This window comes from Otolemur garnettii, unplaced genomic scaffold, assembly GCF_000181295.1.
Source record: "Otolemur garnettii isolate 467f Iridium unplaced genomic scaffold, OtoGar3 scaffold00010, whole genome shotgun sequence".
In the NCBI taxonomy this organism is placed as follows: domain Eukaryota; kingdom Metazoa; phylum Chordata; class Mammalia; order Primates; family Galagidae; genus Otolemur; species Otolemur garnettii.
The window spans coordinates 14,137,825-14,157,822 of record NW_003852405.1 but is presented as its reverse complement, the minus strand read 5'-3'; the positions used below and the strand labels follow the sequence as shown (position 1 = coordinate 14,157,822).

The 19,998-nt window shown below is 38.4% G+C and overlaps 1 protein-coding gene across 2 annotated transcripts in view; it reads left to right on the top strand.

Annotated features, from left to right (window-relative positions):
• Nucleotides 1-19,998, top strand: part of LOC100942881 (transmembrane protein 56) — a 64,858-nt gene that overhangs the window by 29,003 nt on the left and 15,857 nt on the right. For both annotated transcript variants that reach the window (XM_003784135.2, XM_023509854.1), the window contains exons 3-6: nucleotides 5,616-5,705; nucleotides 8,475-8,533; nucleotides 10,241-10,335; nucleotides 19,771-19,844. In XM_003784135.2, the coding sequence (XP_003784183.1) occupies nucleotides 5,616-5,705; nucleotides 8,475-8,533; nucleotides 10,241-10,335; nucleotides 19,771-19,844 (318 nt within the window). The remainder of the gene's footprint in view (nucleotides 1-5,615; nucleotides 5,706-8,474; nucleotides 8,534-10,240; nucleotides 10,336-19,770; nucleotides 19,845-19,998) is intronic.

The following is a 19,998-nucleotide window of genomic DNA, read 5'->3' as shown; positions in this document are numbered from 1 at the left end:
ATATAATTCTAAAGTAAAAATTGCTTTTTAGACTATGTATTTATTTTTGATACAGAGTCTTACTCTGTTGCCTTGAGTAGAGTGCCATGGCGTCATCAAAGCTCACAGCAACCTCAAACTCTTGGGCTCTGGGGATCCTCTTGCCTCAGCCTCCCAAGTAGCTGGGACTACAGGTGCCTGCCACAATGCCTGGCTAGTTTTTTTTCTATTTTTAATAGAGATGGGGTCTCACTCTTGCCCAGGTTAGTCTTAAACTCCTGAGCTCAAGTGATCCATCTGCCTCAGCCTCCCTGAGTGTTAGAATTACAGGCATGAGCCACTGCACCTGACTTTTTTTGATTTTTTTTTTTAAAACAAAAAGTAAATGAAAAAAAGATAATTAGACATTGTGGATGTAGAAATCCGTGGCTTACACCTGTATCCTGGCACTCTAAAAAGGTGAGGTGGGTGGACTGTTTGAGATTAGGAGTTCAAGACCAGCTTGAGCAAGAACCTGTCTCTACTAAAAATAGAAAAAAATTGGTCGGGCATGGTGGTTGGTGTCAGTAGTTAGAGCTCCTGAGGAGGCGGAGGCAGGAGGATCCCTTGAACCCAGGAGTTTGAAGTTGCTGTGAGCTACACTGAAGCCGTAGTACTCTAGCCTGGGCAACAGAGTGAGACCCTAGTTTCTTCCCTTCTCTCCCCAAAATGAAATCTGGAATTTTAAAAAGTTAGTTGCAAATTTTTTGTGTGTAATTCATTAATCTCGGAAGATTTCAAACACAAAATGACTCTGATGGCTGCGTCACTTGTTTTAAAGCATTTCTTTAATGTACTCAAACATTGCTGTGCATTTGCAAACCTCAGTAAATTGGAGCAGCCACAGGCGTATTTTTGTTGTTGCTGCTTAGTTGAATTTAATGCTGTCCATATATACATTCAGCAAGTCTCTAAAATGGGGGTGATTATTTTTCATCGAAATTTTCTTTTAAAATTCAGGAACTTCTGCCAACATCGAAATATTTATTCAAGAACAGTCATATTTGACCCGAAATCTATCTTTCTTTGAGCCAGATTGTTTTGCAGTCATCCACTTTTATAACTTAGAATGTGAATTTAACAAGATTTTAGTTGTTTTCTTTTGCACTTTACACTGATATGTCTAGTTCATACATGCTACAGTTCTTTTTACACAAAAAGCAAGAATTATTCCTTTACATATTTTCAGAGAAATAAGAGGTGATTTTTTTTTTTTAAATCAGAGGACTAGCATAAAAATATTATTTTAAAAAACCCTTCCTGAAGTATAGAGATAGATGGAATGATGGGGAGGGCATATATTCTCTGATTAAATTTTGAAATACTTTCATTTCGTTTTCACCGTGGTTCTCCAAAGGCATTTGAATCTTGAGTACCTACAAGCCAACGAAATAAGGAGGATACAGAGGGAGGTAGAAGCAAAGATGAAAGTGAAGTGATGAAATTGAAAAATATTTTGCATGATTTTGTGTTATCACTGCCATTCACTGATGGAGGAAATTACCATTTGGGAAACTGAGTTCCTATTTGAAAAGGGAGTCTGGGATTGTATGGAAGATTCATTTAGGTATTCAAAAGGTGTTTTCTCATTCTTGCAAATGTGTTCCTGCTTCCCACTCCAGCATGGTTGGTGTAGGTGGAGCTTGTGAGGAGCTTATACTATATGGTATTGGCCAGCTTAGCCAGACCCAGGGCAGTTAAATGTTACATGCCAGAGCATGGAATCAGTGAGGTGGAGAGTGGAAAGAAGGAAAAAGTAGGCTATTTTTAAAAAATCAGCCTCTAGGCTCGGCGCCTGTGGCTCAAGCGGCTAAGGCGCCAGCCACATACACCTAGGGTTCGAATCCCCAGCCCAGACCTGCCAAACAACAATGATGGCTGCAACCAAAAAATAGCCGGGCGTTGTGGCGGGCGCCTGTGGTCCCAGCTACTTGGGAGGCTGAGGCAGGAGACTCACTTGAGCCCAGGAGTTGGAGGTTGCTGTGAGCGTGATGCCATGGCACTCTACCCAGGGGGATAGCTTGAGGCTCCGTCTCAAAAATAAAAAAAAAATAAATAAAAAATCAGCCTCTAGTCTTGAAATTCAGGCTCTAGTCTTGAAACACACGGATCAGTATGACACATAATTCTTTCTAGTAATCAGGAAAGAATGTCTGAACATCGGATGTTCTAACTATCTAGCAGAAAAAGGACAGAAGAAAATTATTGGAAAATGCCTCATGGGGAGGTAACAGTTTAGTTCTAAGTGAGAAATGGTTGTACTTAACTGTAACTTTTTGTGAAATGTAAAAATTCTAGGAGCCTTATAATTTAAAAACATTTTCTTATTTGCTTACATCCATTTGCTTACCTGTTGCGTTGTGTTGCAAAACTACTAATTTTCATTCTGTTTCTCCAAAATTTAACTTTCCGTTTCTGTTTGACAACACTCACATTACTTGTAATTGATTAAACCAGTAACTTTAAATCGCTGTTTTCAAATGGCCCTTAATTATTTTCTTCAATTGCTGTATCTTTATAAGCACAAACATTTCTTTTTAACCCTTTTTGAAAAAAATGGAAATGTTTTGACTATCATCTTGGTGTTTTTAGTTACTAAGGAATCTACGTTTTTGGCCAGGAATCTGATTTTAAAGACTCAAACTTGAATGGACTTTGAATACGGAATAATATATGAGTGTAAAGTGTTTGCTTTTCCTGGTCATTAGAGTGGAAACTACAGCAGAATCTGCAAAGTTGACCACCTCCTTAAGTTCATAGACTGGACATGTGTGCACCACATGTATGTATCAGTACAGTAGGCCTAGTTCCTCATGTTGACCAGTTGGTTATAGTCCCTTGGGTGGTCAACTTACAGAGGTTCTATGGTATTTGACTGGACCAAATAACATTTAACTTTTTTTTTTTTTAAATAAAGTCTTGCTTTGTTGCCCTTGGAAGAGTGCCACAGCATCATAGCTCATAAACAACCTCAAACTCTAAGGTTTTTAGGCTGAAGTGATCCCCTTGTCTCAGCCTCTTAAGTAGTTGAGACTACAGGTGCCCACCATAAGTAGGGCCTGGCTCTTTTTTGTTTTTTTCTCTAAAATGAGTGTCTCACTTTTGCTCAGGCTGGTCTCGAACTCCTGAGTTCAGTCCACCTGCCTTAGTCCCCCAGAGTGGTAGGATTGCAGGTGTGAGCCACCGCGCCCTGCTAACATTTAACTTTTTAACATTATATGCCATTTTCATCCACTGAGGGCTTCTAATGCTTTCTGTTTGTCATATGACATCTCAACAGAGAAGAGAATTTGAGGCCCAAGCGTCAGGTATAAAAGGTTAGATTTTTTTTCCAAGAGGAAACTTCTTGACTTCAGGTAACTAAACAGTAAAACAAGTTAGTAAGAAAGGTTTCTTGTTTTCTCTTGTTGTTTTTTTTTTAAGACAGAGTCTTACTCTATCACCTAGGCTAGAGTGCTGTGACGTCAGCCTAGCTACAGCAACCTCCAGCTACTGGGTTCAGGTGATCCTCCTGCCTTAGCTTCTCCAATAGCTGGAACTACAGGTGCCTGCCACCACACCTGGCTATTTTTCTGTTTTTAATAGAATTGGGGTCTTGCTGTTGTTCAGGCTGGTCTTGAACTCCTGATTTTAAGCCATCATCTCACTTTAGCCTCCCAGAGTGCTACGGTTCAGGTGTAAGCTACCAGCTCAGCTTCTGGATTTTTAAATAGCAGCAGAAAGTGGGCTGTATAATTAGTTATGATGGAATGTGTTAATGAATTTACATTTGTATCTTGCTGTACTCAAGTAGAGTACAGATGTGCCTGGTATAAAAATTCCAGACTTATAAACCAGATAAATTGGATTAATTATTCACACTTCAAAATGATTCTTTGGTATTACAAATGAGTCTTTGTCAATGCCCTTAATTTAGTGCGAATCTTTCTAAGTTTAAATTGTAACTTAGCAAGATGTATCTATTTAGGAACATACTATTAGGTCGGGTATATTGATTATTCAAGTTACAATGAAGTTTTATATCAAGTTTAATATTAGTTGATATATTTTACTTTTAAAGATCTAGGATCATATTGTAGGGAGAACATTTATTTATTATATATTTTTTGTAGAGACAGGGTGTTACTTTATCGCCCTTGGTAGAGTGCTGTGGCATCACACAGCTCACAGCAACCTCCAACTCCTGGACTTAGGTGATTCTCTTGCCTCAGCCTCTCAAGTAGCTGGGACTACAGGTGCCTGCCACAACACCCGGCTATTTTTTTGTTGCAATTTGACCAGGGCTGGGTTTGAACCCGCCACCCTTGGTATATGGGGCTGGCGCCCTACTCACTGAGCTATAGGCGCCGCCCAAGGAGAAAATTTATTACACATACACAATTTGTAGAGAGAAAACTTTACTATTCCTTTTATCCTTCATTCTACAAAAAAGAAGCTTCATTACTTGTAAACTTCTTAATTAAGGTGTGAGAAAATGGCCAGGCTTGGTGGCTCACACCTATAATCCCAGCACTCTGGGAGACCAAGATGGGTAGATTGTTTGAGCTGAGGAGTTGGAGACCAGCCTGAGTAAGAGGGAAACCTTGTCTCTAAAAATAGCTGAGCTTTGTGATAGGCACCTATAGTCCCAGCTACTTAGGAGGCCGAGGCAAGAGGATCACTTGAGAACAAGAGTTTGAGGTTGCTGTGAGCTATGATGCCATTGCACTCTACTGGGAGCCACAAACTGAGAGACTCTGTCTCAAAAACAAAAAAAAAGTGAGAAAACCAAAATTGTTGGTTATAAGAGCTTATTTATATGGATAAATACAAAGTATCCTGTTTATAGTTCTTTAAATAGTATATCCTCTAGCTTGAGTATCGGTTGAGTTACTAAATTATTAGCAGGATATGTTTGCAGAAACACGCTTTTTCATCTAAACCTTATTCCTTCTATAAAAGAAAAACTTGATTTGGATTTTTTCTTTTTTTAGTGTGTTCCTTGACCTTTGATCTGGATCTTGAGAACATTTTGCTGTCCCTTGGACTGTTTCTTTTAAAAATAGATTTTCTGTATAAATTCAGGAAATATCACAGATTTGTTATAAGAATCAAGTACAGTAAAGCAAGTGAATGTACATTTAAAAATGGAATCTCCAAGATAATAAATCTTCATATCATGGTACACTCATATTGTTTTAAGGATACGCAGTTGGTTAGGGCCAGTAGTTTGAGAAGTCATTCCCAGCGACTGGGGCAGGAAACTCTTCCTGTAGTGATGCTGCTGGGGGTGGAGCTTGGAGCAGGGAAGAGGGTAGAGGTCTTACCTCTATCATCACGTGTTCCTCTGTCTTAGAACTTTTAACCGAGAAGTGATTCACCAGTTTGCTAGCAAGAAATTAGAGACCTGGGCATCTTCCTTGTTATTATTCCACAGTCAAGTTGTGGCCCTTGGAGTTCTAAATGACAGTTCTGTATGATACTTTTAGATGTACTTCACTCCTATACTTAAATGCTTCAAGGTGTAATTTGTTCAGAATGCAAAACGTCTTGCCAGACAGAATGAGTTAAAGTTTATTGCAAAGACTCTAAAATCTTTGTGTTTTGTTTTATTTTAGGGTAGTATCTACATGCCATTCTTTGGTGGTTGGGACTTTTGGCCTATACATTTTCTTATTTGATGAAGCCACTATAGTTGATCCACTTTGGTAAGCTGTTTCTTTCCAAGATTGCCAATTTGATTTATGTTTTAATATTAATTATTAATAAGAACATCCCTTACTTTAAAACAGAAAACATTGGTGGTATGTGCTTTATTAAAATGCTTGTGTTCAGACTTATTTTAGCAAAGTGCATTCAAATGATCTATTTTAGATTCGAATGCAGAAGAGGGTCATTTTGCCTTAGTATAGCAGTTGTTGTTCCAAACAAGGAGAATGTGACAATGATGATGTGAACATTTGTGCTGTGTTAGTGAGGAAAACCAAGTCACTGTAACCACTATTCTGAGCAAAACTAAGTCATTATTAAGAGAGGAGAGTCAGCTTGGAAATACTTACTTAAGACTTTGTCCTCACATTTAGGTTTGACCCAAAGTTCGATATCAAAGAGAGAAAATGAGAATTATAGATGGCCATGTGAGAGGAATTTAGTATCTGAGAAGATTTGAAGCACTAATAATAGCTATTTTCAGCAATAATAGGATAATTTGTGAGATGGTTCTTTCTGAAAAAATTTAAGTGGGATTTCAGTGTCAGAAATTTTGCAAACTGTACTTCTTGGCATTGTATCAGAAGGCTTAGTTCAGTTTAGTTTGAGGGAAGAGGTATATTTTGAGAAAACTGTGCAGCAGATTGTGGTTGTCATGGGCTCTGGAAGATGTAGGGCCATTTAACCAGGTCTTTCGACTACCGCCATTTGACTGCAAGGATGTTGGTTTTTATTCCTAAATATTTATGAAGTTATTATACCAATGTTGATACATTTGCACTGGGAAGATACTTTTCAAAGTAAATCCATTAATGAACTCAAGTTCCTTGACCAGATTTTTATATACCCTACCTATGCAATTTCTGGCTTTTTTATAATTTTAGTTTTTATTTTAGGAACATGACTATCAGCAGAACCAGTTCTTTTGGGAAGTAAATTTTATAACAGATTTGACTCATTGGTCAATTTTTGCCTTATCAAACTTTAACCTAACATAATTTTTGATAGTTTTGCCTTTTTTTTTGAGATATAGTCTGACTGTGTCATCCTCAGTAGATACTGTGGCATCCCAGCTCACAGCAACCTCAAACTCTTGGGCCCAAGTGATTCTCTTGCCTTAGCCTTCTGAGTAGCTGGGACTACAGGTGCCCGCCACAATGGCTGGCTATTTTTTGGTTGCAGTTGTCATTGTTGTTTAGTAGGCCCAGGCCAGGCTTAAACCCCACCGGCCTCAGTATATGTGACAGGTAACTCACTGAGCTATGGTGCCAAGCTGATTTTTTAATACTGTTAAAAAATCAGGTCTACTTTTCTTGGGCCATATTTGCAGATAAAAATTGGTAGTTTAGCTGTTGGTTTTATTTTATGTTAATTTCATTAGTAGCAATTCACATTATAAATCAGATAAAAAACTGATAATTTGTATTTGTTTTTTGGACCAAATAGCATTAGTAGAGCAAAACTATAGGATCTTTATATGTGTAGGGATCAAAACAGCAGAGTGAAACTCGACTGTTTTGATTATTTCCCTTTAGTCCTTAGTAGAATGATGGTGATGATACCATATTGCCTTAAAATCAGAAGTGAGGTAGATGATTTTTTTGAGGTTGAGTCTCTGATTCAGTATAAGGAATCAGAAAAAATCAACATCTGGAATTCCAGTTGAGTCCTCTTGCAAACAAAGCATACACAAAGAGAACACATTTATAAATTTTGTTGTCTTTTGGTCAAATTATTTTAGTAAAACTTTTAGTTAAGATGTACAAGAAATTGTGATTATTCATGCAGTTAGAAGTCTATCATAGGTAACACAATACTTCGTGCATTACCATGTTTAAGGTAACTTAATACATTGGAATGTCAGTTGGAGTCGGCCCTTAGGTACCCACCAAGTCCACTATAAATGCCTTCTGGTGGTAGGGATAAGACTTCCTAATTTAAAACAAAACAAAACAGACCCTAGTCTATGCCTCTGGATTTGGGGCTTCTGGGAATAGTTATAAACACGTTCAGAAGGTATACTGAGTACTCTTTGCTACCTCAGGATGTCTGTTCCTTTTTTTTTTTTCTTTTAGTCAGAGTCTCAAACTATCACCCTCGGTAGAGTATCTTGGTGTCATAACTCACAGCAACCTCCAACTCTTGGGCTCAAGCAATTCTCTTGCCTCAGTCTTTCTATTTTTAGTAGCGACAAGGTCTTGCTCTTGCTCAGGCTGGTCTCAAGCTCATGAGCTCAGGCCATCCACCCACCTCAGCCTCCTAGATTGCTAGGGTTACAGGTGTGAGCCACCATGCCCAGCCAGGATGTCTGTTCCTAATACTGGGAACCTCAGTGTGGATTGGCTTTTGATGCTAGAGGATTCTTGTCTTGATTAAATTCCAAGAGTTGATGATTTATTTTCAGGGATGTTTTGGAAACTGCCTTAGGTTTAGAATAAACTTCATGGAGGGTAGGGGATACAGAAGATGTCTTGATTAAAACAGTTCATCTTGGACAGGAAGGCTACTAAATTTCCTTAGGGGGTGTGGGTTCAGGTTATCCTGGGGACAGCATCTTTCTACTTGAACCAGTACCACAGGATGCATCCAGTTCCACCAAGCTGTCATTGGGTGTTTATGATTTTATTCGAAAACTGCAGCTTACCATTGCAGTATCTGTAGAAAGCCTTTTCATTATATCATTATATTAGAGTCTCAGTAAAAAAAAGTAACTGCATCTATAACTAATGTATTTAAAATAAAGAATTTTTTTTTCTTTACTATTTTAGGGGTGATCCATCATTGGTCAATGTGAACATTGCTATTGCTTCAGGCTACCTCATTTCTGGTATGTGATAAGTTGATTGTCTATCTCTTTTTAGGCTACTCTTGGAATTATACAAAGAATACATAATCTATGCTTTTGGTTTATTTAGTTGAGAAGTGGTTTTTACCCATTCGGAGGAAAAATACCTATGATGATGGTAGAACATGAAATGTTTTTTCATGCTGTCTTCCTGGTTCTCATAGAAGATCAGAGTTGCTGAGTGGGGCCTCACACCACTGAAGCCTGTGCATTTTTTATTAACAGTGATCTCTGTCCTAAATCTCTCAGGCTTAATTACTGTACAGCTAATGAAGTTTAAGCCTCACTTTCCAGGGCCCTTGAAATGTGTTCCAAGAGTCATGGTTTTATATAGTTTGGGTAAAATTTTTAATAGTAAACTGTTTAGTCATAGTCAGTTAAGACAATGGGCTTTTTCTACCCCACATTCTCCTCTGGTGTACTTTCTCTCCTACTGGAGGGAATGAGGTTGGAGTTACCTTTTTTTTACAGGGAGGCAGAGGGAGGTAAAGTTGAGAATACGCCTTTTAGACCTGCAATTTGAAAAGATGTTTTGGGTCATCTTAATAGAATGAGAGAAATAACAGATCCCTGATACGGACATTTTTATAGGGAACTCTGTTGTTACTTTTAAACTTCTTAAATAACTGGAAGAAAATCCAATACTAATGGAATAGTGATAAAGTGATGAACTTAATAGAAAACTTTCTGCCATCAAGAAGTGAGTTGTAGCAAAAAATTGGGTTATGCCAAAACACAGTAATTCATTAAGCAGAAAAAATAATTTTCTTCTTTTTTCTTTTTTTTGTGCAGTTTTTGGCCAGGGCTGGGTTTGGACCTGCCACCTCTGGATATGGGGCCAGCACCCTACTTTGAGCCATAGGCGCTGCCCTTTTTTTTTTTTTTTTTTTTTTGAGACAGAGTCTCAAGCTGTTGCCCTGGGTAGAGTGCTATGGCATCACAGCTCACAGCAACCTCCAACTACTGGACTTAAGCAATTCTTTTGCCTCAGCCTCCCAAGTAGCTGGGACTACAGGTGCCCGCTATAAAACCTGGCTATTTTTTGGTTGTAGTTGTCATTGTTGTTTGGTGGGCCCGGGCTGGATTCGATCCTGCCAGCTCTGATGTATGTGGCTGGCATCTTAGCCGCTTGAGCTACAGGCGCTGAGCCCATATGTCTTTAATAGCCATAGTTCTCGGTAGTTTTCCTATTTGAATTAACATTTAATTTGTGTTTTTAATTCCCTGAATATTTTTTGTTGAGGTGGTGTTATGAACGTATTAGTTATCTTGTACCTTTTCTACCACCATCCATCTCTGCTGAGATTATTGTTGTGACAAACTCAGTCAATTATGGTTATTTATAAATTATTTTTACTTGAAATTTTCTTTTTCTTTAACCCTGTAAACAAGTTACTCTTTTTGACAAATAATTATGTTCCGTGCTATATGCCAGACCCTGTGCTAGATTCTGAGAATGTAAAGGTGCCTACAGCTTGGCCTGTGTCCTGGAGAAGCCACGGTTGAGGGGGCCAGACAAGGCATAAAGGAGCAGGTGCTGTGTGACAAAGGGGGTCATAAGACTCTCTGAGGTGGACCAAAGTGTGGTGGGCTCAGAGTAGACGGTGCTGAGTTGTCAGAAGAGTTACATACACTTGGAAAACAATGCAGCTTTCTTCTTCTGTAATAACTTAGTTTTCCTTCTTACAGATTTATTGATTCTCATTTTGTACTGGAAAGTGATTGGTGACAAATTCTTTATAGTCCACCATTGTGCAGCACTGTACGCATACTTCTTCCTACTGGTGAGTGCCCGGGTTTACGATCACTGAGCAAGCAGATGAGACTGGGGATAGTGGCATAGGTGAACGTCAATTTAAACATACAATTCTTTATTTATAAAGACATCTCCAGATGTATCCAGGGATTATTCTTGTGATAAGTTATCTTACTTATTAACTAAAATGATAACTACATGTACATCTCTATTAGATGTCTATTTGTATTCATAAACTTTGAGATAGGCAGATTACCCTAAGACAGGGGTCCTCAAACTTTTTAAACAGGGTCCAGTTCACTGTCCCTCAGACTGTTGGGAAGGCTGGGCTGCGGGCCCCGGATGAGTTGGCTGCTAAGCAGGACAGGCAGTGGCAGCAAAAACACCCGGCGGGCCGGATAAATGTCCTAGGTGGGCCGCATGTGGCCCGGGGGCCGCAGTTTGAGGACACCTGCCCTAAGTCCTTGAATTTCCACTTAAAACCTTTAGGATTGTGTAGCTATAGGTGTTCATCTTTGTAGATCCAGTTATGATTTTACAGCTATGTACATACGTGTATTCCCATGTAAGTAGCTAAAAATACTTCTTTTCGTATAATTCCACGCATGTGCATAATTACATATTAGTAGGCTAGAGCAGTAGGGGAAATAGTGTTCAGAAACGTCATCAGAATTCCAAGGCTAAGGTCAACAGAGGATTTTTGCAATAAATCTCAGGCAATAAAGAACAGTAAATTCTATTCATTCTACATCAGGGTCTTCTAAAAGTAAAAAAAAGAATGTTAAATTCTATATCTAAAATGATTTTTCCACATATGCATTTGTAAACTAGCAACTTTGTATTCTTTGCATGTTTGCCAGGTTTCTCCACAACCAATTATTTATTATTTATTTTTTATTTTTTGCAGGTTTTTTTTTTTTTTTTTTGGCTGGGGCTGGGTTTGAACCCACCACCTCCGGTATACGGGGTTGGCGCCCTCCTCCTTTAAACGACAGGTGCCACCCACACAACTGATTATTTTTTAACCTAGATATACCAACAAGCTCTAGATAGATATTTGTAAATGATGTAAATAAAGAATTGTATGAATTTCATGTAATAGATATGGTACATACATTGTATGTTTTCTCTCTTAAAACTTAAGTGTAGCTTCTGACTTTATTCTTATATTTGCTTTACAAAAATTCTTTTTTTTTTTTTTTATTTTTAGAGACTGAGCCTCACTTTATTGCCCTTGGTAGAGTGCCGTGGCATCAACAGCTCACAGCAACCTCTAGCTCCTGGGCTTAGGCGATTCTCTTGTCTCAGCCTCCCGAGTAGCTGGGACTACAGGCACTCACCACAACGCCCAGCTATTTTTTGTTGCAGTTTGGCTGGGGCCAAGTTTGAACCCACCACCCTTGGTATATGGGGCCGGCACCCTACTCACTGAGCCACAGGCGCCACCCACAAAAATTCTTGCATTACTGGATATTTGTGACTATTTGAAGAACTTTTTTTTTTTTTTTTGAGACAGAGCCTCAAGCTGTCCCCCTGGGTAGAGTGCCGTGGCATTACAGCTCACAGCAACCTCCAACTCCTGGGCTCAAGCGAGTCTCCTGCCTCCGCCTCCCAAGTAGCTGGGACCACAGGCGCCCGCCACAACGCCCGGCTATTTTTTGGTTGCAGCCGTCATTGTTGTTTGGCGGGTCCGGGCTGGGGATTCGAACCCGCCACCTTAGGTGTACGTGGCTGGCGCCTTAGCCGGTTGAGCCATAGGCGCCGAGCCTATTTGAAGAACTTTTGAGAAAAAGTTATATACATGGGCACATTAATAATATTCTTCAAGTTTTCTTTTTGTTGACGTACACAAAGATAGCTAGTGAGTAAGAAGTTGATCTGGCATCGTTTCTGTAAGAATCAGATATATCAAAATATCTCTTCATGTTACCCATTTGAAATTGCAAATTTAAATAATCAATATGCTTGTTTTAAAAACTGTACTCTGGGCTTGGCACCCATAGCACAGTGGTTATGGCACCAGGCATATACACCGAACTTGGAGGGTTTGAACCTAGCCCCGGCCAGCTAACCAACAATGACAACTTCAACAAAAAGTAGCCAGCATTGTGGTGGGTGCCTATAGTCCCAGCTACTTGGGAGGCTGAAGCGAGAGAATCGCTTGAGCCCAAGAGTTTGAGGTTGCTGTGAGGTGTGACACCATGACACTTTACTGAGAGTAACATAGTGAAGACTCTGTCTCAAAAAAAAGAAAAAAAGAAAAACAAAATAAAAACTATACTCTGTTCTGTATTGACCACTGAAATCACAGATGTGGCATATGGCTGATTGTGTCTGGATTGGCAGGTTCAATGTTCAGTTATGTGGGGTAAATACCATTTTCCTCCTTGGAATTTTATGCCTTTAAAAACATAATAATTAATTAACTATCTTATTGTAAGTTGTTAAGTGAAGGCCATCAACTGCATTTTATCTGAAGTTTTTTTTTTGCTATATGTTCCTATGTTCTGTTTAGTATGAACTTTATCTAAAAAAGTGAATCTATTCATAGGGAAATAAGACAGAAAAATAGGATAGATCCTATGTTACTTACAAATCTTACATTTACCCATCGAATGTAAGATTTTCTTCTTGCAGAGAATTCCAAGATTACTTTGTACATTTTGTTATGCTAAATAGGGCTAAAAATAATAATTACAATATTTTGGTGTACATGGTCATTCAGTTCTTACCACTGGTGAGAACCGGTATTTGGGAAGGACTTCGACTCCATACTTGGGTAACTGTCTAAGCTGTTCCCAGTAAGCTTTTCTCTTAAATGATTCTGTTATTGGAACTAAATAAAACTTAAAGTGAATAGAAGCAAGCTCCCTGTAGGTTTTAAATGTATGCCCTACTGAAGAAATAGTTGAAAAGTGAGATTCTTTTGAATTTAAGGTATTGTGGGTTATATAATATATAATATATAATATCTTGATCACTATTTTCGTACTTCTCTCTATTATATTTACTGAAGTTTTAAAATCCTCTGTCAGCGTAATTTAGGGCTTAAAGAATCTTTTGTCTATAGAGAGATGTAAAAAATCTTATAGTTTTTTTCCCTGATATTTAGTTTTTACCCCTGGGACAGGGTACTAATACTAATTATCAAGGAAAGCATGGCGGGCTGAACACATTCGTGCTTTGATGTCTTATTTTTAAGGATGAACCATCATCCTTCCTGACTTTTTTTATAGCCTTCAGTTTTTTTTTTCTGTGTTCTTTGTGAATCACCTTCTCTCCCCCATCAAACTATATCTTTAGACAGTGATATAATACATTTAGAAAACACTTAAACTTGAAAACATGCGTCTTTTCCCAACTCTTTCACAGGTTTATGCTGTCTAATCATTAAACCACTCTGCTGTAATTGAGGAAGAAAATTTGGTTTCAGATGGCCCATATGGCTCTTGATATACTTCAGGATATTAGGTGAAATGTGACGCTTTAAGCGTATGAATGTGTTTTTTCTTTTTCTGTTTTTGTTTTAGAGGCAGGGTCTCACACAGTGGTGCAATTATAGCTCCCTGCAGCTTTGAACTCCCAGGCTCGAGTAATCCTCTTGCCTTAGCCTCTCAAGTAGCTAGGACTACAGGCATATGTCACTATAGCTGGTTACAGTCCCCCCTCCCCCTTTTTTTTTATAGAGACCTGCTGTGTTGCCCAGGCTGGTCTGAAACTCTCGGCCTTGCCTCAGGCTATCCTCCTGCCTTGCTCTCCCAGAGTGTTGAGATTACAGGCATGAGTCACAGAGAGGCCTGGCCTCTTTGCTTCTTATTTAATGCTTTATCACAGTATTTCTATTTTAAAAACATTTGCAAGCAAATGTGTATAAAGTGGTATCAAAAATGAAAGATTTGTTATATCAGATTCAGCAAAGTTGTAATTTACAGGAGACGAGAATTAGAAAAATATTGGTCTTGCGTTTTGCCTGCAGAAAAATCTCCACAGCAATGCCATAAAAAAAAAAAAAAACAACTCTTGTTTTTAAAAGGATTTTGATAGTGTTGCCTATTACTCAGTACATATAACTCATTTACATATAACCACTATATTACCTCCTTTTCCTCCATTAGGATAGCCTTAAAGAAACATTTTAGGTAACTATAGTAATTGTTTTAGCAACATTTCAAAAGATAAAATTTCAAAACTTAATTACATGGATGGGTGCGGTAGCTCATGCCTATAATCCTAACACTTTGGGAGGCCAAGGCAGGCAGATCTCTTAAGCTCAGGAGTTCAAGACCACCCTGAGCAAGAGTGAGACTGGTCTCTAAAAAATAGCCAGGTATTGTCACAGGTACCTATAGCCCCAGCTACAGCTTGGGAGCCTGAGACAAAGGGATCTCTTGAGCCCAAGAGTTTGAAGTTGCTGTGAGCTACAATGCCATGGCACTGTGCCGAGGGCGATAAAGTAAAACTCTGTCTTACAAAAAGAAAAAATAGGCTCGGCACCTATAGCTCAGTGGCTAGGGTGCCAGCCACAGACACTGAAGCTGGCGGGCTCAAATCCAGCCTGGGCCTGCCAAACAACAGTGACAACTACAACCAAAAAATAGCGGGCGTTGTGGTGGGCGCCTGTAGTCCCAGCTACTTGAGAGGCTGAGGCAGGAGAATTGCCTAAGCCCAAGAGTTTGAGGTTGTTGTGAGCTATCATGCCACAGTACTTTACTGAGGGCGACATAGTGAGACTGTCTCAAAAAAAAAAAAAAAAGAATCACGTAGGTGTTAGAAGTAGCCACCTAACATAGTTTATTAAAGCAAGGTTTGTATGTTTTCTTTTTTCTGCTAAAGTTACATTTAGTAAAATATGTTAATTGTTTAATGAAAAATATTTTAACAACTCAAATGACTTGCTAAATCATTTTTCCTACTGAAATAAAAGATTTTAAACTTTCTTATATAGTAGTGAGCAATAGACTGGCAGAAGTAAGGCCTGGGAATTAATTGTTTTTTAGAATTTCTACAGTTCACTTAATAGAAATCTATATGAAAGCACAAATACACAGTTACTTTCTCTTACCACATACGTTTTTATTGAGGGATTAGTGTGGCACCAATGTTAAGCGGTCAGTCTTCAACAAAACGTGTCAAATATTTACATATAAAAAGTGTTATGTTTATACGCATATACACGGATGTACCTGTGTTTTTTGTTTTAGAATTTGTTTTAACATATTTTAAACACTTTTTAATATACAGTATCTGATGTGACCATTCCCATAATTTCTAGACATAATAAAGCTCCTGTGATACATTCCTCAGTGTTGGTTTAGGAGTTGAAGTCTAGCTGTGCCTGCCTTCCTTGTACGGTGGTTACTGTTTCACATTCCTCTCTGGGCACAGGTTAATGGAGTGGAATTACCTGAGCAAAGATATTTCCCTTCCTCTAGGTTTGCCTTTTGTGAATCCTATTTTCCTTTCAATGTGGGGAAAGCAAACACTTGATAGATTGGCCTCGGTGTGTGCTGGTCAAGTAGATGTCAGCCAGAGGACTGCCACGTCCACCCAACTCAATACTTCGCTCTTCATTAGTTTTTTAAAAAGCAATTTTATCATATGAATTTGGTTATATGCATTACTTGGAATAATCAAATTCTTTGAGACAGAAAATAGGAGTGTGGTTGCCAGGATCTGGACAGAGAAGGCAGTGTGGAGGAATTGCCTAATCGGTACACAGTTTCATTTGGGGAAGATGAAAACGTTTTGGAGATGGATGGTGGTGATTTTTGCATAGCCGTATGCAAGTATTTAATGCCACTGAATCTGTACACTTAAAAAGTTGCCAAGAATAGGGTGGTGCCCGTAGCTCAGTGGGTAGGGCTCTGGCCACATATAGGCCATATATAGGCTGGGGGGTTCAAATCTGGCCTGGGCCAACTAAAACAACAATGACAACTGCAACAAAAAAAAATGGGTGGGTGTTGTGGCTAATCGGGAGGCAGAGGCAAGAGAATCACTTAAGCCCAAGAGTTTGAGGTTGCTGTGAGCTGTGACGCCACAGAACTCTAGGGAGGGCAACAGCTTGAGACTCTATCTCAAAAAATAAAGTTGCCAAGAGTAAATTTTATATTGTATGCATTTTGTCACAATAAAAAGTTTTTAAAAAGCTTATTAAATGACTAAAAGACAATTAGGAAGAAGAACTAATAATATGGTAGGCAATGATTCACATTTTAAAAAAGGCTTTCTACTGGAATAATAGGCTGAAAATAGACGGAACATAATAGTGATAAATACGTTAAATTTTGCCTTTAGGTTTAACCATGTGTGAAAAGAATGACGTGGAGGTGGTAGATGACCACCCTTCATTTGTGCCAGCTCTACGTCATACCTGCTAAAAAAGGAAAGCTGTTTTCAAACTTATCCTCTATTAGGGACGCCCGGCATTTGCCACAATCTGTTCTGCTGTAGTCTTTAAACATCGGACACTGTTTTATAGAATGTTGTAGACTTAAAACAACAAATCAGACAAGGAAGAAAAAAATAGATTGAAAGAACTGCCTTAAACTTAGAGGAAAAGGGCCAGTGTTTTAAATGAGAGGATTTATCTTTTAGAAACAAATAGTGCGTGTTTATTACATACATGAATCTCTTATAGTGAAGGATCATACTAATAAAACATTGAAAAAGTTTTTATATCTGGTTCAAGGAAGAATATCACTAAAATAACTTTATCTTTGAATGTGTTTCCCCCCGAAGCGTCATGTTCTAGCTGTATACTCCTTCCAACGTTCTCCCTTGCCCTAATTTATTGAAAAATTCAAGTGGAGGAAAAGAAAAACAGAACATTATAGATTTCTTTTTTGCTTGGACTATCTACAGTTGAACACAATTGCTTCTTCTGAACTCTTCTTAACTTAAATATTTCAACCAATTTTTGGGGGGAAGGAAATTCACCTAAACTTTGAACAAGTCACCAAATTATTTCATTAAAAAAGCACATGTAATATCCAGGAGCTTGAAATAGAAATGACAGTTTGTTTATTATTATTGTATCTTTACTTCTTTTTGCTGGCTAAGTTAAAGAGGTCAGATGTTTGCAATTTTCTCATTGTTTCGTAGCTGCACGTGTGATTTCTACTATGTATTACATTGAATTTATAGTAAAATGAAGATGGGAGTGGTCCGCCCACAGCTGTCCTGGTTTTGCCATGTTACCACTGAAAACCCTGCATCTTGGGAAACCTCTTTCTGTGATGTAAAAATCATGGCAACTATGATTGGCAGTTCATAAGAATGAATCAGATTCTGTTGCATCACCCTATTGATGCAACTCAAGTGTGTTATAATTGTGAGCAGTAACAGTCCATCTTTGACTTTGCCTATTAGGTGAACTGTTGCAATTTGTTTTGAATAGTGTTAATGTTAATCTACAACGCTGTAAATACTGTGACTGTATTTTTTAAGGGCTTAGGTAATGAAAATGAGAACAGTTATGAGACTAACACCAGAATTCACCAGATATCACTGATGAAGTTACCTTTACTGTATATGAAAATTCACATACCATGTATTATTTTATACATGTATTAGTATATCACAGCATGTTCTTACAGACAGAAAGGTACATTATATTAAATTAGGGAGACTGATAGCCAAAACAGATCCTATGGCACAACGCACAGAAAAGAATTTGAGAGATTGAGCATTGTTATGGGTTGAATTGTGTCCCTTGCAGAATTCATACAAGCTGAAGTTCTAACTCTCAGAACCTTGGAATGTAAACTTATTTGGAAATAGGGTAGTTACAAATGTGATTAGTTAAGATGAGTGGGCCTCTAATCCACTATGACTATTTCTATTAAAAGTGGAAATTTGAAGACAGAGGGAACGCCACACGGGGATTGGAGTGAGGCTACCACAGGCCGCAGAATTGCAGAACGCTAGCAGAGAGGCCCCAGTGCCTTCAGAGGGAGTGTGACCTTGTTGACACCTTGATCTTGGACTTCCAGCCATCATAACTGTGCAACAGTGCATCTCTATTGCTAGAGCCACATAGTCTGGGGTACTTGGTTATAACAGCCCTAGCAAACTAATATAAGCTTCATGGAGGAGATGGTCACATACCTAGGGAGGCTGACAGGTGTGAGGTGAGACCGGCGTGTATATCTAAATCAATCTGTACTTTTTTCCATCTTGTTTAAAGAAATATATTGTAAGAGGAAAGGAAACAGTATGGTTAATGTCTGCTTAAATAAGTACCTATTTATATTTCTGTGCTAAGGTCACAAAACCTTTCTCATACTTCTTTGTGGTTTTGGACTGGTACAGCGTGTCTTGGTGACCTCTACCATACTAGTCACCGCCTATGCACACAGTACTCATCCAGCCTGTTCTTTGGCCAGACCTTCTCCCTTCCTCCTCATTCCACATCCCAGTTTCAGTAAGGGCAATGAATTAGAAATTATAAAAAGTTGTAGATTAGCCTTGGTAAAGCTAATCCTTGTAATCCAGCTCTGAATTTTAAGTTCCTAAAATAATTTTCAGAGAGAAATGCTTGAAATAAAGTTCATGTACCTTTTTCAATGCATCACATTGGGCAGGTAGCTTGTAATAACCAGTAGAAAAATTGTTTCTGAAGTTTCATCGTATGTATTGGGAGTCAAGAAGAATATTTTCTTTGGCATATAATTATAATCCTCATTTAATTGGAAGTGCTGGAGTGCCTCTGTTTACTTAGTTGCAAATTTTGAAGTATATTAAATAAAATTTTTACAATGTATACTTTTGGGTTTTTCCCCCTCACTTTTTTTTTTTTTTGAGACCGAGTTTCACTTTGTCGCCCTCGGCAGAGTGCGATGGTGTTATAGCTCACAGCAACCTCAAACTCCTGGGCTTACGCGATTCTCTTGCCTCAGCCTCCCACTGTCCCCAGCTTTGTTCCCTAACATTTATTAACTCTGCTGTGCTGTGCTTTTCATATTATTAAATTGATGGGATGTGTTAGGTATTATGGTTAATTTTAGAAAAGTTCCAAAGATGCTCACGGGCTTAGATATTATTTAGGATCAGTACACTTGAGGATTTTAAGGTGCTTGTACTTAATAGTGGATTTAAAAATGAGTTCCTATAAGATGTTTAATTGTTATAAAATTCCCCAACTTCTAAAATTCCTGATACTTTGTGGTCATTCTTTCTACAGTTAATTGAGAGTGCCGCTATTCATGGTTATTTTCAGGGTTTATGTGTCCCACATGAACATTATATACATAGTTAACATAAGTATGTGACAGACTATTTTAAAAATATTGTCGAATTCTAAAAATATTTCTGAATTTCAGAAGTAAAAAAAGCTAGTTTAGCAATGAAAGGTAGAAAATTGCTTGGTCAGCTTTGATAATGATGAATTATGCCAAGGGGCTATTGAATATTTCTTCAGCATTTACAATTTTTGATGTTGTTTTCTGTGTTTATTGTCTAGAAAGAAGGAGTGCTGGCCTACATTGGGAATTTTCGCCTGCTTGCAGAGCTTTCCAGCCCTTTTGTGAATCAGCGGTAGGTTATTGATTTCATTAATTAATTAATTAATTAATTATTTTTTTGAGACAGAGCCTCAAGCTGTCCCCTTGGGCAGAGTGCCGTGGCATCACAGCTCACAGCAACCTCCAACTCCTGGGCTCAAGCGAGTCTCCTGCCTCCGCCTCCCAAG